General features: G+C 41.5%; 1 protein-coding gene across 3 annotated transcripts in view; it reads left to right on the plus strand.

Annotated features, from left to right (window-relative positions):
- ano1a (anoctamin 1, calcium activated chloride channel a) overlaps positions 1-26,477 on the plus strand; it is a 235,581-nt gene that overhangs the window by 64,093 nt on the left and 145,011 nt on the right. For all 3 annotated transcript variants that reach the window (XM_068046540.1, XM_068046542.1, XM_068046543.1), the window contains exons 4-5: positions 6,382-6,480; positions 11,533-11,684. In XM_068046540.1, coding sequence (XP_067902641.1) covers positions 6,382-6,480; positions 11,533-11,684 — 251 coding nt within the window. The remainder of the gene's footprint in view (positions 1-6,381; positions 6,481-11,532; positions 11,685-26,477) is intronic.

Raw genomic sequence — 26,477 nt, forward strand, 5'->3', positions numbered from 1 at the left:
ATATTTTGCTTGGTTAGTTGGACTCACATGGGCATTGCCACCTACTCTTACAGCGATGTTCTTTGGAAGCATATGGCTTATTGGAGCATTCCCTCTCCAGTAAAGATTTCCCCAATGTGACCTCAGTACCTTCCTCTGCCTCCCCCTTCCTGGGGCCAATGGTTGTGTTTTTCATGATCTGTTGCCCCTTTCTCCTGACACTTTCCCCCACTTCCTAGGCTGAGGTCATGTGGATAGCTGTAAGGAATTGATATATTCAGTAATATTTAAACCGTTATATTTTTAAGGCCACAGCACAAGCTCTTTGAGCCTACTTTTTATCTTAAATTTTTTTTCCACATTCAATGTGTGGCTGAAACCATCTGGTTTGATCTACAAATGGACAGGCAATCTGCACTCACTCACTTGCTCCAAATAAAACCAATATCTACTGACAAGGAGTATTCCAAAGCTCCTTTTTTGCTTCTGTTTGTTATATTCCACGGAAGACATCAGATTTTTTTTTTTTAAATCAAAATTTCTAGCAATACCAGGCTCTGAACTTGTGAATCTCCTCCATTTTCATTACTCTGCAAGCAAACCTCTTGATTTATCTATGGAGTTGAAGATGTATTAATGTTACAAAATCCATTTTAATGTTGTATTTATTATGTGGCTGTTTGCCAGTTAATGCTGCTTCTCTGTCAGCTATTAATGAAGCGATTCTTTTTTTCTCACAAGCTTATTCCCTGGCCTGAGTGCCCTATTTACTTGTAGCCCTAAGCCCTGGTCATTACAACCTCTCCACCTAGGTTCTCTGATCTCTCCTAGCCCAGACTGGGCCCTCTGCTTTGGACAGATATCCTCTTCCCTCCACCATATCCAGGGAGAGAGAAGATGACTTTTGTGGCTATCAGCTGGTCAGACCACCCACCCCAAGTCTGATTCCAGATCTCCATAAGAGTTTAAGATGAGAAGGAGATAACAAGTGTGAAACAAAGAGAGAGGCTGACAGTTGTAGAGAGAGGAAATGTGCGTAAGACATACAGAATGGGAGACATGCAGAAGAAAGGAAAGATGGGGAAGGAAAAACCTATAGAACCCGAGAGGAGAGTGTTCAAAATGAATGTGGAAATAGACAAGTAAATGCCCAAGCCCAAATACAGCAAGAACTAGGGGCGCACATTGGAAGACAGATAAAACCAGATCTTGTTCTGGAACACAATTACAGGATGGTGCAATACATTTTTCATTAAAGGAAATCAAATAGTTGACCCATTGAACTTCTGTGATCTAATCTTTAATCATTCAGTTTATATCTTGCATAAATGTAGAGTTTTTATTTCATGTTTAACTATTTTTTTACCTCTGGTAAATGGGTAGTTATGGTTGCATTCTCTTTCTCTATCCCCTTTCGTGTACACAAGTTAACTACAGGGAATAAAATCCCATGATCATTCTAAGCAGAGCCCTATGCACACCCAGCAGCTGGTTGTGCTGAGTTGTTCCTGGTCAAAGAACCTAAAGTCAATAGTAAAAGGTTAATGGTGATATCAAACAAAAATGCTTTGTACGAACCCATAAGTATTTTTAATGGATTTGGAATATACGGCACTATCGAACATATGCCACAGCTGAGCTCGCTAATATTGCCCATTGTATACATTCGGCAACTGCAATGATTCTGTTAGAGCACTTCTAGTATAATTGCAGCTGGTATACAAGTTGATGGGTTTTTTGTTCGTGAATGACAGATTTTACCAAGGTTTACAGTCCAAGTTTTTTTTGTATATCTTATTTGTACAGTTTGCTTCTGCTATTTTACAAGAATTTGATTCTCCCTCTAATTGCTTTCTCACTTTCTCGTGTGTGTGTGTTTGAAATTTTACTTAATTAAGCACTATGTGTCTTGTATATTGTTTGTCTTTTTTATATTATTCCCCTACTGCTGCTTTCCTGATGCTCAGAATGATCTCAGCTGTGAGTCCAGTCCAGTAATGAAAAGAGCTAATAGCTCTGCATCCATGCAGCAGGATTTGAATGGGGATCCGCAACTGGTAGGAGCAATTGCATAGCAATGTGATGTAACGCAGATAGTTGTAGTCTTTGTAGTGATTAGCCATTGTGTAGATAGCTGTATACTGCATGACTCTCCTGATTGTACGTTTCATAAATGAGATTAGTGGTAAAATGATTCTTGTAAATTGCGAACTGGGTACTTGGTGCTAACTCATTGACTTTCAATTTTCCTACCCTTTCTAATCTCTGCTGAAGGCAGTAACTAATTCTGGTGTATAATTGCACAATAGGACTACCAGCTTTTCTAACCTGATGTGAAAGCCAGACGACTCTGTATTTGAATGCAAATGGGAGTGGGATGCACGTATTTAGGAAGTAATTACCTTTTTATCCTTTAGTACTGGAGAGTATAACATCACTGAAACTGGTTAGCTGGATGTCTGACACACATGGAAACCCATCACCGTATTTGAATCTCCAAACCAAACAGCTGGAAATCCACCTGGGTAGATTTTCTGTTTGCCTGGTAAAGTAGGGACGTGCCCCAATTCCAGCAGGCTTTGGCAAGTTCATAAATAATAACCAACTTTCAGAAACCACTTATCATCCAAGGACATGTATTGTTGTCTAAATTGAGATGTCCATGTATTTCATTATTTCGCTGTCTCTAAGCTTCAGTTAGTTCCTCTGACTGGTAATACTCTCACAATTCTAAACTTCTCCATTTGTATTGCAGTGGAAATTTGCTGCCAGAGGCTCCTTTTTTCAGTGCGGGTTTACAAAGGGCCTGTTTTCCATTGTAAACAGGCACATGAAGCTGTTGTTGACAGTTCAGGGCAAATATGTGAGAGGTTATGGAGCCAGCTTGTGGCAAATGTGACTTTCTTGAGCTGGGAGAGCAGCCATGCCCTGTCTTCCAAACATGTCTGCCTCTTTTCTGTGAACAGTAAATGTTAACATTAACCCTTGCAATGCGATCCATAACACAATCCATTTGGGATCTACACCTGAGGAACACAGCTGTTTGAAACCATTTGTTTTAAAAAATGGCTACAGTCCTGCTGGTTAAAATGCTCATGGACATGGATTGTAGGAGCAATGCTGAGTTACCAATTCTATTCTACAAGCACAAGTACAAGTTTTCCCCCTCGTTCAGTAACTCTTCTCAAGTGGGCATTCTTCATATCTGAGTTTAGACTGAATGCCAAAGTGGGTATCTCAGCCATGTTTGATCCTAATGTCACCCAGAATACACCATCCCATGTACCTCCTCGTAACAGGAGCAGGCGACCTAGCTTTTATCGCAGTTCAGTGGATAATGAGGTCAATTGTCAAAAGTCCTATCTGTAATGTAAATTCACTCAGCGCAGACCCGGGGATTCATGTGACTGAGTCCCTAATCACATTTCAATTATTCTTGTTGGTGGAACTTGGAAGAAGCTTAAATTTTAAAGGTGCGTCACTTTACTCATGGTTTGAAAGGGGTAAGTTATCTCTCCACAGTATTTTGCATTGATGTTGGAGTGCTGGCCATATTTTTCAGCTTTTGTTGTCTGTGTATTACTGATGGCACTGCTTCACAATTTATTAGCCCCATCTATTCAAATATATTGGTTTTTCAAATGTGTATACATAATATCTTTAGCATGGTGCCAATTTTAAAAAGAAATACACTGGGGGAGGGGACTGTTCCAGCAGCCATTTGTTGGTCACATCCAGCATTCGATTATATATTAACTGAATAAATAGCAGTACAATATTTGTCATGCTCATTATCATAAATCTCATCTGGGGGGAAAGATTCTGTCTGTCCTGACCACTTAAAAGGTCTTGCTGTACAAGCAAGTTAATGTTACAAATGTTAGTTGCTGAAGGCATCTTGCCAACTTTGGTTCCAAATTTGGTAAACCCTCAGCTGCTGCAGACTCTGCTTCTGTTTGACTAATGAATTGTTCTTCTGTGGAACAAATGAATGTATAATTTAGTATGGGTGCAATTTGGATTAATTAGCACTGAAGCATAGTTCTCTGTCACTCCAAACATAAGAATGTGCCATTAAATAATACAATTGTAGTGGGTGTAGATGCATCTGAGCCAAAAATATTTGAAGTGATCATGTTTCATTAGCAAAATATTATCTGTTGGATATAAGATTTTTTTTCATCTCAATTAAAATTGCAGTCATGTGTATTTGTGCAAGTGTTAAATTTTGGGTTACTCAATTTGCTCCATACAAGTTGGAGTGGGTGAAATAGTTTTACTGTTAGATTTTGTAAGAGTAGAATAACCTTGGTACTACGGTAAGATACATTAATCCTTTTGTGAAGTGTTTGTACTTCCAGTTCCAAGACAGAGTTTGAACTTTTGACTTGTTGTGAATTGCCTCTGATTGGAATGACCAAGTTTGGTTGATGCTGGGCCCTTTGACTGTTTACTACATGTTCCTGTTTGATCTGTTTCTCAGTCTGCCAGGAATGTTAGAGTTTGAGATGAAAGAGAGTCATAAATGAAAATGTTGGATCTTCATATGAGGAGTACCCAGTTCATCATTTTTGTTAAGAGTCATTTGGGTGAATAACAGGAAAAATAAAAGCACACTGGTTCGATAGTTTTGACTTTTAAGCTTGTAAATTCTTGATTTGTGCAGCTCCTTCCCACAAAATGAGGCAACAAAATAGACTTGAATTTTGAACATCAAAGCATTGTTGCTTCAAATAGTACAAATCATATCAGTTATTGCTGTTATTCATCCCATCGTATCCTAACTGTGTCTCAATAGCTGACGTTCCTGTGATTGTAGATTGATGGTTGGTATTTTTGTCTTGTGTGGTGTTGGTGGTGGTTATTTGTGAAACTCTTATCATGATTCCGATGCTAAATAGTTTTCCACCATTAATGTGCATTGCTGAATATATTAATACTGGAAGAATAACCTCATTCTAGAAGTTTGCTGTTGGTAAGCGAGTTGTCTTTCTCAATCAATCTTCAAGCTCTGGCACACGTGTATAATATTGATGTAGAATGCACCCTACTTCAGATTCAGGTAGCATACAGTTGTCAGTGAGTTCCTAAACTGCCTTGTTAGTTTTTGAACATAAACCTAACTCAGTTAAATTGACTAATGTCGTGAAAAAAAAGACAAACGTCACCTGTTGGTGGGGACAATATCAAAAGTCACTCAGTCACACTGGCTAACCAGCGAACTATTCAGCAAGTCAACTATTATGCTCCATTGACCTGAAGCGTGACAGTCCTGAAGAATGGGTTATTTCCTCCTTCTTCAATTGTGGTGTCTGGCAGATTAGCAGGGCAAGTGTCAGATTGAGTTTCAAACCCAAAATAACTCAAATTGAACCAGTTGAATTTTATTTTACAAACCACCTGAATTTGATCCATTTTGACTTTGTTATATGCCCATTTGTTTTTTTTTGAAAAGAAAATGGATGGTACATGTGCTGTTGAGTTTAGCTGCGCATAACTACTGCTCCTTCCCTATCCGAATGTAAGCTTTCCTGTCACGCTTGCACAATTGGTGTGAAACAGGTGCATTTTTCTTCATTATTGTAACTTAATTATTAAAAGGTTGAAGTCTAATCATCAGTTATGAGAGAGTGACAGGTTATGATTTTTTGGAGGGAATAAATAGATGCTGACAGTAGAAAAGTCAGGATTATTATGCAGCTTCATGGATCTAGTTGGGAAGGATGGGAGCAGGAATATCCACTGAGTAATCTACCAAGTTTTTCCATTTAGATTAAAGTGGTGTACGTATTTTCACTCTTTCCTCATGGCTTCATTAAGATTGCCAAACTAGGATTTCAATACAGTACATTTTTTTTTTACTGCACTTACATCCATTGAAAAATGACCAAAGCTATTTGAGTTTGTTTTCCTCTCCCATAACCATTATCCTTTCATTCCATCTATCTGTGCTGGAGTTGACCTTCATGTTCAGTGCAAAACAGACTGTCATAATATTACCAATGCTTAATTACCCATTGAACATCTAAATTAAAACTTTGAGCATTTTTGGGGCAAGGTGAAGAAGTAAGGAAACAAGGGTGGGGAGGGGAGACAATGGAGAATAGGCACATCACCAGTATGACCTCCAATAATTTCTGAAGTAATGCACAGTTAATGATGGAAAGCCCCAGACAGATGTGTAACCGTTCTCATATAGTGGACATGTAGTGACAAATGGAGTATATGTTTGAAAATGCCTTGACATGATTGGAGAATTGCTGAACTAATTGGCCCCAGGATAGTTGTAAGTGGACAGCAATGCAAGACAAAATTTAGAGTTTTCCATCAGGAAAGTAATTGAGAACGGGCTAATTTTTCATAAATTGCGGTAATTCAATTTTTTTCTCTCCTCTCTCCCAGACTAAAGCTTACGGGCTTGGATTTGTGAAAATACATGCACCATGGCACGTGCTTTGCAGAGAGGCAGAATTTCTCAAGATTAAGATGCCCACTAAAAAGGTGAGCTTATCATTTTAAGATATCCAGGTGCCTTAATTATTGAGGTAATGTATTTCAATTGGTGGGTTGGATACCTGAAGTCCTAGCACTACTTTTTTGTTAAATTAATGTCCAAGTTTCAACAGGAGCTCTTGGGATCAATTTAAAAAAATGTATTTATTATTTGCAGACTTTTCAAACTAATAATGAGCATCGACGCAGTTCTGAGGGAGAGATGAAGAAAGTACTTGTAAACCAAAGTAGTCCTCTCATCTTTCTTGCTATACATGCTGCTGGTGTCTTGGCCCACATTTCTCCCTTGACCAACACCACTAAAAACCTGCATTCCTCTCAGTCCCTATTTATGGGATCTTGTTCTGCATGAATTGCCATTATTTGCCGACAAAATTATGCTGTACATTTTAAAAGTAATTCATGGATTTGAGGCACTCTTGGAAATCCCAAGGGTTTAAGGTGCTATATGAATGTAAGTTTTCTAGATTTTGTTGCTAACACTAAAAGGAACAAGAATGCTGCCACACTTTGCTGCTACTGAGGGATCTGGCATCCAAACATAATGTTAGATTTTGGTCTCCTTTTAGTGCAGGTAGTTGCTATATGAATTGGGGCCTATGTTGTGGTTCAGTTCTTCATTCTTGTTAGAGGTGAAGAGCTATGGTTTTTTTTTTTTAAAACCCACAATTTGTGTAACGTATCAGAAGTTTTGTAAAACCCTTATTGGGGAAAGATGTTTTTGACATTTTTTTCCCAATAAAATGTTGATTTTTAAAGTAACATGGCCCACGCACATACTAATGCTTACCCATTTCTATTTGGCTGTATATCCGCTCACTTTCTTGTGTACTACTTTAACAGCCAATCAATACAAGGTGTTGGGTTAAAGTGGCACTTGGCTACAGACCCTTTCTTTCTCCTTTAATTTTTCAATAGAATGTGAGCCTAGATCCATAACTACTTGATGCAAATTGCAAGTCTGCCTGATCTCCTAGGCAGTCATGAGTGTTGCTATACCATCACATGGAGACCCAGGTCCACGCTTCAAAAGAAGCTCGTTCTCATGATCAGCTAGCTTTATTGAATCTTTTATTGACCACTTGAGGGCAAACACCTAATGTCTCTCTGCCAAGTTAGCAGACAATATGAATTGACTAGTTTAAAATGGCAGACAGAGGAAGATCATACAAATCTATTTTAGCATTTGTTCACTATTATTGTGATTAATCATTCCAAAGGTATATGCTCTAAATAAGGATATAATATTTTGTGCATTTTGGCCTGTATTCCAATATACACACTAGATCCCAGATTTCAGTTCTCCTCTTCCCAAAAGCTGATATTGTGTGCACATGCACTCTGCATGAACAAATATTGGGAGATAACTGAGTAGGAGCTTATTTTCCAGCTGTCTTGGCAGCTTTTGGCACAGCATTCAGGCAATTCCTGGCTTCGTCTGTAGGTCTCCCCTGTTTGCTTTGCTGTTTTGTGTCTTGCTTTTTTGGGAGATCCTATTGCCAGCAATCCTCCTTGGACTCGTTCCACGCATTCCTTGCTGTCTTTGAAACATACGTCAACAAAAAGACCTGATTATAATACTCAGAAAGGCTAAGTAATAGATTATGAGTGCTGAGGGGGGAAAGGATAAATATTAATAACAAAGAACATAAGGAAACAATGGAAAGTGCATATGGTAAGTTAAAAATGCTAAAATGAAACTAAATGGTGTTTGCGGAAAGTAAGGAAATCAACTTGGTTTGTCCATTTTTATTTTGTTTGTAGAGATCTTCCTTCACTATAGGGAAAATCTGTATTTATGTCTCGCTTTTATGCCCTCAGGATGTCCCAAAGCACTTTACAACCAATGATGATGAGCTTTTGAGAAACTATTGTAATGTAGGAAGCAATCTCCCACAAACAACAATGTGAGATGTTGATAGTGGTCAGTTTCACTCCCCTGCTGATCAGATGTATATTTCAGACCTTTTGACTGCTTTGGATATTTCCAAATGCCAATGTTAAATCTGCTTTTAACTGAGCCACAAGCATTGATCAGGACACCTGCTCTTCCTTGAAATAGTGACATGGGATGTTTAAGGACCACCTGAGAGGGCAGTCAGGTTTAACGTCTCATTGAAAAAACAGCACCTCTGACAATACAGCATTCCCTCAGTATTACATTGGCATGTCAACCTAGATTTTTGTGCTCAAACCTCTGGAGTGGGACTTGAAGCCACAACTTTCTAATTCAGAGATGAGAGAGCTACTAACCGAGTCACAACTGACACTTAACATTGGATTCAGAATTTATTTAAATGGACTCCTTGCAGCTGCAAACAGTCCTGCAACCTGAATGATATATTTTTTTAAAACTTTGGTCCAGACAAATCTCCCTCCAAACATATATAGATGGATCTATCCTGGATGTAGGGACTGTTCATGGTTCGAAGGCCTCTATACAGTGATCTGATACAAGGGAGGATATGGGAAGATGCTGTGCATGGTTGGATTAGATCAGTCTCCAGTGGCTAGTTTTCCACATGTACAAGAACTCATCAAGATGTCTGTGTGTGAGGAGAGAATGAAGTTTCTCCTCTCTAGAATTTAAGGGAGTAATGCAGATCTGTATGAAACTTAGACATCTGATAGAGTATATACTATTGTCAATGGTGGTGACCTGACTTTAAGTGCCCATAAAGTGTTCTTTTGGAATAATGCTACTGCAGTGTGATGATTTTTTTATTTTGGGTTCGTCAACAAATTAAGTAAATAAATAATCATTAGAATCTCAATAATAACTGTACCATTTACATTGTGCATACCAGGTATTAATACAAACAAGACTAATGTTCGATTGCCAGTTTTACTTCAATTCAGTGGCTCTGGGTATATATCAATACAAGCGACAGTGTAGTTCAGGTGTTGATCTGACTCTTGAGTGCACCAAAGCCTTGTGGTATGACATCCTTCCCCCAGCCCTTGCTGGCAATTCCCACAGCGTGCACTTCACACTCTGGAGTATAACTCCAGTGCACAGCAAAGCTGCATTTAAAAACTCCTTAAGACTTGGAATGTACTGCTTGATAGTGGTGGTGGATACAGTTTCAATCGTAGCCTTCAAATGGGAATTGGATAAATACTTGGAGGAAAAAAAAAATGCATGGATTTGGGGAAAGAGTGGGGCAGTGGAACTGACTAGATTTGCTCTTTGAAAGAGCTGGCATAGACTCGATGGGCCAAATGGCTTCCTACTGTGTTGTACTATTCTGTGCTTCTTATCACGTCTTTTTTTTTTAAATGTCTTGATAACACAGCCTGTTACCTGAGCTCCCCTAATGTTAATGGATATCTGCTGGGTATCTGAGCTCTGCACATGTATACAAATAAGCACATATCGTCACGGCTGTCTGAGTGAGCATGCTCGCCACGTGCAGTACATCCCTAGTCCTGCCAACTGTGCTTGGCAATCTACAGCTACAGGACTCAGATCAGTGGTGTTCTGCAGTATTGCAACCTGAATGATCTTTATTTATAAAAGGATTATAATCGTTCTTTGAAGAAAAAAGAAAATCAGCATGGAAATGCACTAATTACAAACTTAGAACAAGGCAATAAAAGGCTGAGGGGGCAAAAATGGAGGGAAAGAGACCAGCAATTTTTTTTCGAATAAAGGTTTTCTTAGCCTGGAATGTTTGACTACAAGAGTGATTTTTGCCCTGAAACTGTTTATCAGTGAGCTGCTGAATCAGACTGTTGACTTATGTTTATTTGGATGATGAATCCTTATCAGTTTTTTTTTAAAAATCTCTTGTAAAGTTCTTCTGTGATTTAGTTCTGATATTAAACTATGATTTAAATTTAGATGAGATCAATACTAATGGATTAGCTGCTGAGTAGTGTTTTAATTAAATTCCTGATGGGAATGTTCCACAACAGTAACAAACAAACCAAAACCCTGGTAATATGTTATAAATTGGACTGGCAAAAGTAAAAAGAATTCTTAAATCTACTGAATGAAAGACAACAAAAATTTTAGAGCCTGTCTGAAAAATGTGATAATGTACTTGTTAAAAACATAATCTGAACACGATTTACAAAAAAATTACATTTGAAATTCGCGTGATAACATCCTCATGAATGAAAAATTATTGGGCTGGACTTTGCAGCCAGCAGCAAAACGATTGTGCTTGCCACTGGCCTTGAAGAATGCTGCCCACCAAAGATCTAGTGATCTCTGCAGCGTGGGTTTTGCCCTCTTTTTTCCCAATATTAGTTTGAATCTGGTGCCAAGTCAAGGGGATCTCTTGGCATCTGGCAGCAGTGATGTCATCAAGCAGAGTAAGCAAGCCAATCACGTTGAAGTATTCTCACAGCAAACCACCAGGAAGTAAATACCACTGATTTTTTTTCACTTAATTTTTCAGTATTATAGATAGGGAAATAAATGGGCCATTCACAGAGAATTAAAGTACAATCTAGCATATCAAACTTTAAAGCAAATTAAAATGTGTAATTTTATCAGAATGGAGACATTGGACATTCAATAAGTATATAAAATTACTCTTACAGGGCCAGTGAGGCAGTTTAGCAGTGATTATGGACTTAGTACAGCGTTTCAAAACCCAGTCACACCTCATTTCAACAAGGTATTACTTTTTTTTAAGGAGTTTTTACAGAGAGACTAACAGCATTAGTGGATATTCTTGTCAGCTTAATGATTTCTAATTGCAGCCTGAGGAACCTCAACAATGTACCCTCTGAGATGCATAGAATCACCAACAGCAACTTCTGGATTTCCAGGGTTAACTCAAGAAGTTGCTGTCCATTTGAGAGGAGTAATGACAGAAAACACTGATAGTTGCACCATTGTTACGACCTTGAAATTCAGGCCTTTGTTGTCTGAAACTTTGTCATCAGGGAAGCCAATAATATTGCTACATTTGTCCTAATACTAATTTACTTGGGCATATTTTGTTTTACAATATAAGATGGTATCTCAGTTGTACATAATTGCCACAGACAAGTGTTGAGTTTCATTTGTTGCTACTAATTCTCCAGGTCTATGAAGTAAAGCAGAAAACCGGGATCCTCAGCAAAATCTCTAACATCGTGCATAAAATTACTTCACCATTGCGACCAAAAGTGGAAGAACCCAACAATGTTGCATTCAAGAACCTTTCCTATGCATTCTCCAGAGAGAAGAAACACTTGTAAGTACTCTTAAATCTAGTATAGTTCATGCTCTATTTTAGTCCACTTTTTCCTTTTTGATTTTATTCTAAAAGTGTCTTAAAAATAGAGAGGAATTCAATCCATTAGTTTGTGCAAAGGTTATTAATTTTCCTTTTTTTTTACTGTCCATACTTTATAGAATGCAGTGAATACAAGATTATAAACAAATTAAAATAGAGATGGCTGAAAATTGCTAAACTGTGTTGAATATTGAAATGCTTGCAAGTTATAGTACAGTTCTGATTTTAAGTATGTAAGGTTGTAAAAGCTAATCAAGGATAAATATTTTGCCAATGACCATGGCATTTATTTTGATTAAGACAGAATAGTTAAGTATGGTCAAATATCACATTTATCATAACCTTGAATAAAAATGGTAAATATTGGCACCAAAGTAACTTTGTGTGAGAACTTTGTATTGGTCAGTAGGATATTTGGTGTTTTGGGGGCTAATGTTCATGGCTCCAGAGACCTAAACTTTCACTGTTGAACAAATGCTTCAGATCTTTTCCTCTTAACTTGTTATGTATGGTGTTTAGAATCCCATCATTTGTAAGTCAATAGTTGGCTTTAGCTACCTCTAGACTTGATAGCAGAATCTTGCATTTGGGCTCCCGGCTTCCATGCCATCTCACTTATTACCAAAGTAGAGAACATAACTACAGAACAAAAAGAAAAATCATCAAAACTACTCCTGCCACTTGCTATCTATATAGTGGGCTGGATCTTGCTGGAGCAGGGACCTCATGCTGTTAGATTCTTTCCAATAACCTTCAGCTCAAATATAAATTGCACTGTAACTTGCTGGAAGTGTGAGCTGATAATGGCTCACTAGAGCAATGGGCCATCTGTGATCTTGGTGAACGACAGGACCAAGAGGCTATCTTCGTGCTCAATCCTTAAATCTCATTTGGTTAAGGAACAGAGGAATGACTGAAAAGTAGGGTGAATCAGGTACAGCAGGAGAAAGAAGGAAAGAGATTGAATTATGAGACGAAGGAAAATTAAGAAAATCTTTTTTTAAAAAAAAAAAAATAATTTTTGAGCTCCAAGGATTGCATGTGGGAATGAGACCCAACAGTTTAAATATTTTCCTTTCTGGGCAGAGAGATTGTTAATGCAATGGCAATCAATGTTAATTAACATCGTTAAAAGGACACTTGCGCTCTTGACTATCAGCCCTAACTCTCTACAGTATAGTTAATGTGCAAATCTTGCACGTTCTTAAAAAAATAACAGGGCGGTGCTAGGGGCAAGATCCCATTTGTGCAAGGCTAATGGTGTAAGTCAATCAGCAAGTTCGAGATTTGCAACTTGCAACGTATCTCCTCTTCCTCTGAACTTGCTATTTGCACATTAATAATGGTAGGCATCGTACATTATTTTCTCAGGGAGATTTGGCCCAATGAGCTTTGCCCATCTTCATCTCCATCTCCCTGAAGGAGGGGGAAAACATTTCAAAATAGCTAAAACTCTGAAACTTCTTTTTGACCAATAATAGGTTATTGAGCACAAGTTTCAGTTCAACCTTAGTTGTTGTAATTTGATCCAGATGAGCTGTCTCAAAGCTGATATGTTTCTATACCTATCAATCATGTTCTTAACCAATGCTGCTCTTCTCGTAGCTCCTTTTTTTTTAAAGGAGTTAATCGACACGGTTTTTTTAAAAATCTGAGTGGGGGAGGAAGGGAATCTCCTTTTTTTGATTTTGAATAAAACCAGCCAGCAAGAAAAGCCATAGATTGAAGAGAACTTTAAAAGACTCCTCAGCTAAGCAATGTCTTTGCATTTCTTGATTTTGGAAACCCAAAGCAATAGCACTGCTCGCAACAGCAGTCATGTGTTAAATCCAAAATGATATGAAAAACAATCAGACGAAACAGTCTATCCAAAATTCTTGTCCCATACTTAATGGTAGCCAAGACATTACTAGTAATGATATTAGCAGTTGAAATCTTAAAGCCTTCATATAATATTCCTCTGCTGTTGCAGGTGTTAACTAAATTATACCTGTGTTGAAAAAGCATACTGAGAAACATCTTGTGAATGCAACAGTAATTTCTAGCCTTGCCTTCTTGCAGTATGGCATTGAGGTACTGCCTTCAGGAGGGGGAAAGAATCACAATTCCTGTTCTTTTGGCTCCTATGTCATGCACGTGCATGTTTCACAGTGCGAAAAGAGTTGAATCATCCGAGGTCCTCAACCAGTATAATTCAGCCACGTCAACTTCAAATTTGATGTCATGATCGTGCAGGAATTATACTTGCTCCAGTAACTAAAATAAAGCAGCATGGTTAGGATATTGGGCCACGGCATGGTGCTCATTGGTTTGAGGAATGGTGATGTTCAAAGGCTATTGGAAGGGTTCAACACTATGTTAGTCCACTACAAAATCCATATCTTGTGGATGTCTGACTTCCAACAGCTCATTTCAAAATCAGAATTTTTGGCTTTTAGTTTTATATCATTCGAATGAAAGAAAGAAGGACCTGAATTTATAGTATTGAAGCACACCTCGGGTTTGAAAGTGGAGGTTGTTTCTTTGCCAGTTACAAAATGGAAGATGGGTGGTGAGAAAAGCAAAATTCTTTTGATCAAATGGGTTAAGATAGAGTGCTTGGATCCAGGTAGAAATGAAATTATATACTTAGAGGTCTATAGCTATTGATAGGTGCTTAAATCTCATAACGTCTTTTAACTTTTCAATAGCATTTTATATAATCATTGTTTCAGTAGTAAGCCTTTGATGCTTAATTGGCAAGACTATCATCAAAGAAGAAAAAGATGTAAGCCAGGTGAATTTTTCAGTAATATGTTTTGATATGGTCACATCAAGCTCTGTCCATAAGAGGAAGTCCATATACTTTGTGCATTTAAAATTTTTCTTTTGAAATATTATGGTCAGGACCTTTCCCTCAGCGGACAAGAGGGCGAACCCGCTTCCACCTCACCTGGGGACCCAACCCACATTTCACAGTTCCCCAGCCTTTAATTGTTCTGAGGCAGGACTTCCACCTACTTGAGGCAGGAAGTCCTGCCTAATGGAGCTGCTGGCCAATCAGTGGGCTGGCTGCTTTTTGTCCCAGCAGTGCCAACGGGAGCAGTGGTCATTGCTGGGACTGCAGCCCAGCTTCACAATGAAGATGTTGGGGAGCCCAGAGAACGAAGGCAAGTTTGTGGTGCCTCGCTGGGGGTGATTGGTCAGGCCCCGGCAAGGCAAAGGTGGTCAATTGAGGGGGCAGGGTCATGTTGGGGCAGCGGGGGCGGCCCTCCATAGGGCACAGAGTGCCCGATCATGAGAGCCCCCCCTCCCCCACCCCACGCCATCAGAGAGCTGCCTGCTTCTGTCAGGTTGCTTTTCTTGGGCTGCCCAACCAGCCATGGGTAAAATCCCCGTGGCCGCTTAAGGGCCTTGATGGGCCTGGGGTGGGCGGACCATATTTCGCCGTTGTCCTGCGTAAAGAGGTGGTGGAGACGGGAGCGGGTCGCGAAGGGCCCCCCAAGCCTCCTGTTCCATTTTACACTCATTTTCCCCCCGCCCTCGCCACCGCCTCTTTTTCCGCCCCCCCACCCCCCCCACCCGCTACCTTCCTGCTCTTTGTGGGCGGGGGGGCGTAAAATCATAAAATTCCAGCATCTTTGTTCTATGTTTCAAGACTCTGGATTGTGTACCATGGAAAGGGAAGGTTCAGCTGATTGATCCAAAAGAATTGTAGAAGAAGCTATAATGATGACTTACACTAATTCAAGTTCTTGTGCTGTTTAGTACTGTTTCTATTGCTTTGTGTTTGGTCCAGTTCTCTGTTATAAAAAGTTTAGCATGTGTGAAGTGGGCTTAATGGTGTGGTATCCTCCAGAATAATAAGGTGTAGTGATCAACCTATATGTTCTCCCGTAAGCAACTTAACGTGATCGGGGTTAATTCTTAGACATGGCCTGGGCTAAACCAAACATAGTACAAACTAATATCATAGTTTTCAATTCATAGGACACCTGGAATTGATTACAGAAGCTTTTCAATCTGACAAATGTTACAGCTGGTGGTGGCAGTGTCTAGTTGTTGAGAAATTATCTCTTCCTAGTGGGAAATCCAGAACAAGCAGTGCGGAAACGTAAATTTAGAGCTAGGCCATTTAAGAGTGAAATCTGCAAACATTTTCTTTTTTTGCACAAAAGGTAGTGAAAATTTTGAATAGCTGTGCTGGGTCAATTGAAATTTCCAAGACTGACATTGATTTTTTTATTATTGGTAAATAGTATTGAGCGATATAGAATAAAAACTAGTAAACAGAGTAGAAGTAAAGATCAGCCATAAATAAATTGAATGTGCAACAATTTGAAGGGATGAATTGCCTATTCCTGTTCCTATTTTAACAGTTGCAGTTGTAATATGATAATGAGAGGCATGCTGGAATATTAATTGGCCACCTGCTGAAGCCAGTGGACGCAACTTAATTAGGAATATAATTGCTTCAATTTCTCCAATTGCTGTTCTCCAGAAAATGGTCTGAAGGGCTGCCAAAAAACGAAATCACGCCTTCACTGTGCTTTGCCCTATAATTTACAGTAAATTCTATGCTTCCTTCTTGGGTTATGTGTTATCCTCGGGACGTCAGTGAGGATTAGCTGAGTTTGGTATAAGATATGAAGCAATAACAGAGACAAAGACTGCAGCAGCTTCACTTTTCTGGCATGTATGTTCTACAGCAGCTTCTAGAGTACACAATGCACAATACAATTGCAATTTCGAAACACTACAAAACTACAGATTAGATAACTGTAAATAACTAGTATTATTATTATTCAGGGCAGCTTCAGTTGTGCAGTACATTATGAATTGTGGTTTTGAAATTGGCGCCAGTCTAACCTCCAATCTGCCAGATAACCTTCCGAAGCTTTTGGCGGAAAAACTAGATTTCTGCTTCTATAGCACCATATTGGTGTAGTATGTGAGGAGTAGTCCCTTTGTACCCTTGTCAGCCCCTCGTCTATGATGTTATGGATGTGGACAAGGAGCATTGGTCTCCCACTGCTATGCAATTCTTACTTATGCCTCCAAGGAGCTGCTGGTGCACACCCTGGGACCTCACCTTGGCTGGCGTGCTGGACAAAGTGAGGGGGAACAGCAACTTCACAAGATGCTGTACAGGTGGGTGTCACCTTTTTCAAATGCTCAAAGCCTGGACTGGTGGCAGAAGAACTTACTATTCAGAGTCAATGGCTCAGAAGGCGCAACAGCAAAATGTGTGACCCATCTCGGACAGAGTCATGACGATTAAGGACAAATGGCTAGTAACCTTCGAGTCAGGGTACTCACCAAGCATTCACCCATAGTTAGTCATGGAATCTAGTTTAAACAGTGTTAGTAATGTAGGCAGACCCGGGTCCCCTGCAGAGATGTCTACTGTAAATAGGAACAGGGAAGAAGAGGACTTGCTGGGAAGTAGGAATAGCAGGATGAATGGCGAGGGCAGTCCAAATTCAGATAAAGGCTACCATCTGATGATGCTACTCTCAAACCCAGATAAGAACTCTTGAAAATCGGAACATAGAATGTGAGGACACTCTACCAGAGAGGTAAAATAGACAACTGCTTGAAAGAGATGTTAAGACTCAGCATCAATATTTTAGGATTGGCAGAAGTTAGATGGACGGAATCTGGGAAAATAGACAAAGGTAAGGAGATGATGATGATTTTCTTGGGTGGTAGAGAACAGCAGAATGGAGTTGGAATAATAACAAAGAAGGTAGCAAGAACAATGCAGGGGTATTGGCCAATATCAGAGAGAGTGATTATGGCAAAATTTAAAGGGAAACCAATGAACATTGTGTGTTTACAACTATGTGGGTCCACACAGGATCACAGTGATAAAGAACCGAAAGTATTCTATGAGGAGGTGCAAAAGATATTGAAGCATGTGAAGACTGGAGACATCTTGATAGTCATGGGCAATTTGAATGCAAATTATCAGTGGATTGAGGCATGGAAGTGTGGTAGGAGCTTATGGACTTGGTACGAAGAGCAGGAGAAGTGAATACCTGATACAGTTCTGTGAGGAAAACTACTTGGTCATCTTGAATACACTCTTCAAACAACACCCCAGAAGACTGTACACCTGGAAGAGTCCAGCAGATGTTCACAGAAATCAAATAGATTTTCTGATGATCAATGAGAGGTACAAGAACAGCATCAAGAATGGCTTCACTTACCCAGGTGCAGACATCAATTCAGATCACTGCCTGCTTGCAATGAAGATGATCAGGCTGAAAATTCCAAAAAGGAATCCCATGAAAGATCAAGCCAACTTAGACTGAGAGAGGAGGATGTGATGAAGAAGTATGCTGTGGCGGTTACTATCACGCTTTACTTCTGGAAGGGACAGTGCCAGATCTTGGTGAGGAGAAAACAACAGAAAGGCATTGAGACAGGTTGAAACAGAGCATGAAATACTCAGTAAATAAGACAGTCCCTAAGAAAGAGAGGAGGAAACATCAAGAGTGGATGACTGATGCAATACTAGATACGATGGAGAAAAGGCGACAGAATAAGACAATAAAGAAAAATGACAAAATAGAAATGCAGATAAGAAAAGCATTTAGGGTGGCCAAGGAAAGATGGTCTGGAGACCGTTGCAAGAAAATAGAAGAACTGGAGAAAAGGCATAATATGAGAGCATGAGAAAGTTAAAGCACAGGGAGAAAATAGCCACAAATAGTGGCTGTATCAGCCGCAAGGAAGGTGAACTTTTCTTCGAAAAAGAAAGGGTAGAGAAATGATGGGTGGAGTACATCAGCGAGCTGTATGATGACAGCTGAATTGGTACCATCAGAGGGAAGAGAAGGACCAGAGATAATAGAGGCAGAAGTCAGTGCAGTGATCAAAAAGATGAAAGCAAAGAAAGCACCTGGAATCTATGAAATACCAACAGAATGCCTGAAAGCCCTGAATGATGTTGGCATTGGGAAATTGACAGACCTCTGCAACAAAAATTTGCAGAACAGGATTTATACCTGTGGATCTTATGCAGTCAGTGTTCATTAAGCTCCCAAAGAAACCAAAAGCCCTCGGGTATACAGGCCACAGGATAAGAAGCCTCATGAGCCATGTGATGAAAATGATTTTGGTCATTTCTTTCCAAAAATGATTAATCTACTATAGAAGCAGAGATAGATGAGTCAGTCCAAAGAAAGGAACAAGAGAAGGCATCTTTAACTTGAGAGTAGTGATTGAAAGATATCTGCAAGTACAAAAACCTGGTGTATATATGCTTTATAGACTGAGAAGGTATTTGATAGAGTCAGAGGAGGAGGCGGTGGTGTAGTGGTATTGTCATTGGACTTGCAACCCAGAGACCCAGGGTATTGCTCTGGGCACATGGGTTCGATCCACACCATGGCAGAAGGTGGAATTCGAATTCAAGAAATAAATCTGGAATTAAAAGGTAGTCTAATGGCCATGAAACCATTGTCGATTGTTGAAAAACCCATCTGGTTCACTATTGTCCTTTTAGGGGAGGAAATCTGCTGTCCTTACCAGGGCTAGCTGACATATGACTCCAGACCCACAGCAACGAGGTTGTCTCTCTTAAATGCCCTCTGAAGCCACTCAGTTGTATCTAACCGCTACAAAGTCAATAAGGAATGAAACCAGACGAGCCACCCGGCATCGACCTAGGCACCGGAAATGACAATGGCAAATCCAACCTTATTGACCCTGCAAAGTCCTCCTTATGAACATGGGGCTTTTGCCAAAGTTTGGGAGAGCTGTCGCACAGACTAGTCAAGCAACAGCTGGACATAGTTATACTCACCGAATCATACCTTACAGACAATGTTCCAGACAATACCATCACCATCGCTGGGTATGTCCTGTCCCAGCAACAGGACAGCTGCAGAGGTCGTGGCACAGTGGTATACAGTCAGGAGGGAGTTGCCCTGGGAGTCTTCAACATCGACTCTGGACCCCATGAAGTCTCATTGCATCAGGTCGAACATGGGCAAGGAAACCTCCTGCTGATTACCACCTATCGCCCTCCCTCAGCTGATGAATCAGTACTCCTCAATGTTGAACACCACCTGGAGGAAGCACTGAGGGTGGCAAGGGTGCAGAATGTACTCTGGGTGGGGGACTTCAATGTCCCTCACCAAGAGTAGCTCGGTAGCACCACTACTGACCGAGCTGGCCGAGTCCTAAAAGACATAGCTGCTAGACTGGGTCTGTGGCAGGTGGTGAGGGAAAAACATACTTGACCTTGTCCTCACAAATCTGCCTGCTGCAGATGCATCTTTCCTTAACAGTATTGGTAGGAGTAACCACTGCACAGTCTTTGTGGAGATGCAGTCCCACCTTTTACATTGAGGATACCCTCCATTGTGTTTGGTGCTACCACCATGCTAAACGGGATAGATTTTGAAGAGATCTAGCAATGTAAAACTGGGCATCAATGAGGCATTGTGGTCCATCAGCAGCAGCAGAAATGTACTCGACCACAATTTGTAACCTCATTGCCCGGCATATCCCCCACTCTACCGTTACCATCAAGCCGAGGGATCGGCCCTGGTTCAATGAAGAGTGAAGGAGGGCATGCCAGGAGAATACGTCAAAATGAGTTGTCAGCCTGGTGAAGCTACAATCTAGGACTACTTGCATGCCAAACTGCGTAAGCAACATGCAATAGATAGAGCTAAGCGATTCCACAACCAATGGGGCAGATCTAAGCTCTGCAGTCCTGCCACATCCAATCGTGAATGATGGTGGACAATTAAACAACTAACTGGAGGAGGTGGCTCCACAAATATCCCCATCCTCAATGATGATCAGTACAAAAGACGAGGCTGAAGCATTTGCAACAATCTTCAGCCAGAAGTGCTGAGTGGATGATCCATCTCAGTCCCCTCCTGAAGTCTCCAGCATTACAGATGCCAGTCTTCAGCCAATTCGATTCACTCCACGTGATATCAAGAAACGACTGAAGGCACTGGATACTGCAAAGGCTATGGGCCCTGACAACATTCCAGCAATAGTACTGAAGACCTGTGCTCCAGAACTTGCTGTGCCCCTAGCCAGGTTGTTCCAGTACAGCTACAACACTGGCATCTACCCGGCAATATATAAAATTGCCCAGGTATGTGCTGTATGCAAAAAGCAGGACAAATCCAACCTCGCCAATTACCACCCCATCAGTATACTCTCAATCATCAGTAAATTGACGGAAGGTGTCGTCGACAGTGCTATCAGGAGGCACTTGCGTAGCAATAACCTGTTCAGTGTCACTCAGTTTGGGTTCTGCCAGGGTGCCTCGGCTCCTGACTTCATTACAGCCTTGGCTCGAACATAGACAAAAGAGCTGAACTCGAGGTGAGATGACCGTGACTGCCCTTGACATCAAGGCAGCATTTGACGGAGTATGGCAGCAAGGAGCCCTAGCAAAACTGGAGTGAATGGGAATTAGGGGAAAACACTCCACTGGTTGGAATCATACCTAGTGCAAAGGAAGATGGTTGTGTTTATTTATTTATTTAGAGATACAGCACTGAAACAGGCCCTTGGGCACACTGAGTCTGTGCCGACTATCAACCACCCATTTATCCTAATCCCTACACTAATCCCATACTCCTACCACATCCCCACCTTCCCTATATTCTCCTACCACCTACCTATACTAGGGGCAATTTATAATGGCCAATTTATCTATCAACCTGCAAGTCTTTGGCTGTGGGAGGAAACCCGCAGCACCCGGCAAAAACGCACGCAGTCACAGTGAGAACTGCAAACTCCACACAGGCAGTACCCAGAATTGAACCCGGGTCGCTGGAGCTGTGAGGCTGCGGTGCTAACCACTGCCAATTATCTCAGCTCCAGGACATCACTGCAGGAGTTCCTCAGGGTGGTGTCCCAGGCCCAACCATCTTCAGCTGCTTCATCAATAACCTTCCTTCAGTCATAAGGTCAGAAGTGGGGATGTTCACTGCACAATGCTCAGCACCATTCGTGACTGCTCAGATACTGAAGCAGTCCATGTAGAAATGCAGCAAAACCTGGACAATGTTCAGGCTTGGGCTAATAAGTGGCAAGTAACATTTGCGCCACATATGTGCCAGCCAATGACCATCTCCACCAAGAGAGAATCTAACCATCTCCCCTTGACATTCAAAGGCATTACGATCACTGTATACCCCACTATCAACATCCTGGGCTGAGTATTGACTAGAAACTGAACTGGAATAGTCATATAATTACATGGCTACAAGAGCAGGTCAGAGGCAGGGAATCCTGTGGCGAGTAACTCACCTCCTGACTCCCCAAAGCCTGTCCACCAAGGCACAAGTCAGGAGTGTGATGGAATACTCTCCACTTGCCTGGATGGGTGCAGCTCCAACAACACTCAAGAAGCTCGACACCATCCAGGACAAAGCAGCCCGCTTGTTTGGCACTCCATCCACAAACATTCACTCACTCGCTCCGCCACTGACGCACAGTGGCAGCAGTGTGTACCATCTACAAGATGCACTGCAGCAACGCACCAAGGCTCCTTAGGCAGCACCTTCCAAATCCACAACCTCAACCACCTAGAAGGACAAGGGCAGTAGATGCAAGGGAACACCACCACCTGCAAGTTTCCCTCCAAGTCACACACCATGCTGACTTGGAACTATATCACTGTTCCTTCACTGTCGCTGGATCAAAATCCTGGAACTCCCTTCCTAACAGTACTATGGGTGTACCTACCGCCTGTGGACTGCAGCAGTTCAAGAAGGCATCTCGTCACACTTTCTCATGGGCAATAAATGCTGGCCTGGCCAGCGATGCCCACATCCCCATTAATGAATAAAAATAAAGTCTACCATAAGACTATAATGGAGTGTTTAAACAAGCTAGAAATTGACATGATAAAAGGATAATTCAGAATCTATATTAGAAGCAATCAGCGGTGATGAGACTTGATAGCGGCTTGTCAGACAGCTTCCTAATCAAAAGAAGAATGTGTCAGGTTTGTGTTGTGTCCCCAATACTGTTCAACCTGTACACTGAAACTATCTTCAGAGATATAGAACATCTATCAGGTTGCAATATTGGTGGGTTGAACATTAACTACTTGAGGTACGCAAATGACACTGCACTGATTGCAGAGTCAGAAGAGGCACTACAGGAAATTGTGAATGAAGTGAATGCAAGGAGTGTGGATTCTAGATGAAAGAATGTGAAGAAAACCAAGACAATGGTGATAAGCAGGAAGCAGGGAAGTAAATGGACAAGTCATAGAGTCAGAGTTATACAGCACAGAAACAGGCCCTTCGGTCCATCATGTCTGTGCCGGCGATCAAGCGCCTAACTATTCTAGTCCCATTTTCCAACACTTGGTCCGTAGCCTTGTATGCTATGGCATTTCAAGTGCTCATCTAAATACTACTTAATTGTTATGATGGTTCCTGCCTCTACCACTTCAGGCAGTGTATTCCAGATTCCAACCACCCTCTGGGTGAAATTTCTTTTCCTCAAATCCCCTCTAAAACTCCTGGCCCTAACCTTAAATCTATGCCTCCTGGTTATTGACCCCTCCGCTAAGGGAAAATGTCTCTTCCTATCTAACCTATCAATGCCCCTCATAATTTTGTATACCTCAATCATGTCCCCCCTCATCCTTCTCTGTTGGAAGGAAAACAACCCTACCCTATCCGGTGTCTCTCCATAGCTGAAGTGGTCCAGCCCAGGCAACATCCTGGTGAATCTCCTCTGCACCTTCCCCAGTGCAATCACATCCTTCCTATAGTGTGCTGACCAGAACTGTACACAGTACTCCAGCTGTGGCCTAATGAGCATTTTATACAGCTTCATCATAACCTCCCTGCTCTTCTATTCTATGCCTCGGCTAATAAAGGCAAGTATCCCATATGCCTTCCTAACCACCTTATCTACCTGTGCTGCTGCTGTCAGTGATCTATGGGCAAGTACACCAAGGTCCCTCTGACCATCTGTACTTCCTAGGGTCCTACCATCCATTGTATATTCCCTTGCCTTGTTAGCCCTCCCAAAATGCATCACCTCACACTTCTCAGGATTAAATTCCATTTGCCACAGCTCCACCCATCTTACCAGTAAGGTGCTGCCTCAGGGGCCTTGGTGCGTTGCTGCAGTGCATCTTGCAGTGCGTCCTGTAATCTAAAGCTTTCCTCCTCACTATTTACAACACCACCAATTTTCATGTCATATGTGAACTTACTGATCATACCTCCTATATTCACGTCTAAATCATTACTGTACACTACAAACAGCAATGGTCCCAGCACCGATCCCTGTGGTACACCACTGGTCACAGGCTTCCACTTGCAAAAACAACCCTCGACCATTATCCTCTGTTTCCTGCCACCAAGCCAATTTTGGATCCAATTTGCCAAATTGCCCTGGATCCCATGAGCTCTTACCTTCTTAACCAATCTCCCATGCGGACCTCATCAAAAGCCTTACTGAAGTCCATGTAGACTACATCAACTGCTCAAAAAATTCAGTTACGTTAGTTAGACACGATCTCCCCCTAACAAAGCCGTGCTGACCATCCCTGATTATTCCCTGCCTCTCCAAGTGGAGATTAATCCTGTCCCTCAGAAATTTTTCCAATAGTTTCCTAACCGCTGATGTTAGACTCATCGGCCTGTAATTACCTGGTTTATCCCTGCTACCCTTCTTGAATAATGGTACCACATTCACTGTCCTCCAGTCCTCTGGCACCTCTCCCGTTGCCAGAGAAGATCTGAAAATTTGTGTCAGAGCCCCTGCTATCACCTCCCTTGTCTCTCACAACAGCCTGGGATACATCTCATCTGGGCCTGGGGATTTATATGCTTTTAAGCCTGCTAAAACATCTAATACTTCCTCCTTTTCAATGTTAATATGTTCAAGTATATCGCAATCCCCCTCCCTGATCTCTACACCTACATCGTCATTCTCCACAGTGAAAACAGATGAAAAGTAATCATTTAAAACCTCACCTATGTCCTCCGGCTCTACACACAGATTGCCACTTTGGTCCCTAATGGTCCCTACTCTTTGCCTGATTATCCTCTTGCCCTTAATATACTTATAAAACGCCTTAGGATTTTCCTTTATATTGACCGCCAATGTTTTTCATGTCCCCTCTTCGCTCTCCTAATAACTTTTTTAAGTACCACCCTACACTTTCTATTCTCCTCTTGGGCCTCCACTGTTTTCAGTGCTCCGAATCTGCCATAAGCCTCCTTTTTTTTCCTGATCCAATACTCTATATCCCTTGACATCCAGGATTCCCTGGACTTGATGGTCCTACCCTTCACCTTAACAGGTACATGTTGGCTCTGCACCCTCACTGTTTCCTCTTTAAATGACTCCCACTGGCCTGATGTAGACTTTCCTACAAGTAGCTGTTCCCAGTCCACTTTGGCCAGATCCTGTTTTATCAAATTGAAATCGGCCTTCCTCCAATTCAGTACCTTTATTTCTGGCCCGTCTTTGTCCTTTTCCATAACTACCTTTAAATCTTAGAGTTATGGTCGCTATCCCAGAAATGCTCCCCCACTGGCACTTCTACTACTTGTCCGGCTTCATTCCCTAGGATTAGGTCGAGTACTGCCCCTTCTCTTGTAGGACTTTCTATGTACTGGCTCAAAAAGCTCTCCTGTATGCATTTTAAGAATTCCTCCCCCTTTAAGCCTTTTGCACTAAGACTATCCCAGTTGATATTTGATAAGTTGAAATCCCCTACTATTATTACCTTATTATTTTTACACCTCTCTGAGATTTGCCTACATACCTGTTCCTCTATCTCTCCCTGACTGGAGACCTGTAGTACACAACCAGCCAAGTGATTGCCCCCCCCCCCTTTTTGTTCTTAATTCTACCCATATGGCCTCATTTGAGGAACCTTCTGAGATATCATCCCTCCTTACTGCAGTAATTGACTCCTTGATTAACAGTGCAATACCGCCTCCTCTTTTATCCCCTCCTCTATAACGCTCGAAGATTCTATATCCTGGAATATTGAGTTGCCAGTCCTGCCCCTCCCTCAGCCATGTCTCTGTGATAGCAATAGTGTCATAATCCCGTGTGCTAATCAATGCCCTCAATTCATCTGCCTTATTAGTAAGACTCCTTGCATTAAAGTATATGCAATCCAGCCTTGCATTTTTCACTTGTGCCTTAACAGGTCTATATTTGCTCTACCTTCCAGACTGACTTAGTTTCTCTTCTATATTTGGCTGTGCATCACCCCCTACTGTACCTCCACTCTGTATCCCATCCCCCTGACAAATTAGTTTAAAACCCACACCCCCTCCCCCCCAACAGCACTAGCAAACCTCCCAGCAAGGATGTTGGTCCCATTCCGGTTCAGGTGCAATCCTCCAACTTGTACAGGTCCCACCTTTGCCAGAAACAGACCCAGTGATCCAGGAACCTAAAGCCCTCCCTCCTGCACCATCTCCTCAGCCACGCATTCATCTGCTCTATCCTCCTATTCCAATACTCGCTGGCATGCAGCACAGGGAGTAATCCAGAGATTACAACCTTTTGAGGTCCTGCTTTTTAATCTGCTACCCAGCTCCCTAAATTCTTGCTGCAGGACCTCATCCCTCTTTCTACCTATGTCGTTGGTACCAATGTGTAACACAACCTCTGACTGCTCCCCCTGCCCCTTCAGAATGTCCTGCAGCTGCTGCGTGACATCCTTGACCCTAGCACCAGGGAGGCAACATACCATCCTGGAGTCTCGTTTAGGGCCACAGAAACGCCTATCTACAC

This window comes from Heterodontus francisci, chromosome 14 (assembly GCF_036365525.1).
Source record: "Heterodontus francisci isolate sHetFra1 chromosome 14, sHetFra1.hap1, whole genome shotgun sequence".
Classification (NCBI taxonomy): Eukaryota; Metazoa; Chordata; class Chondrichthyes; order Heterodontiformes; family Heterodontidae; genus Heterodontus; species Heterodontus francisci.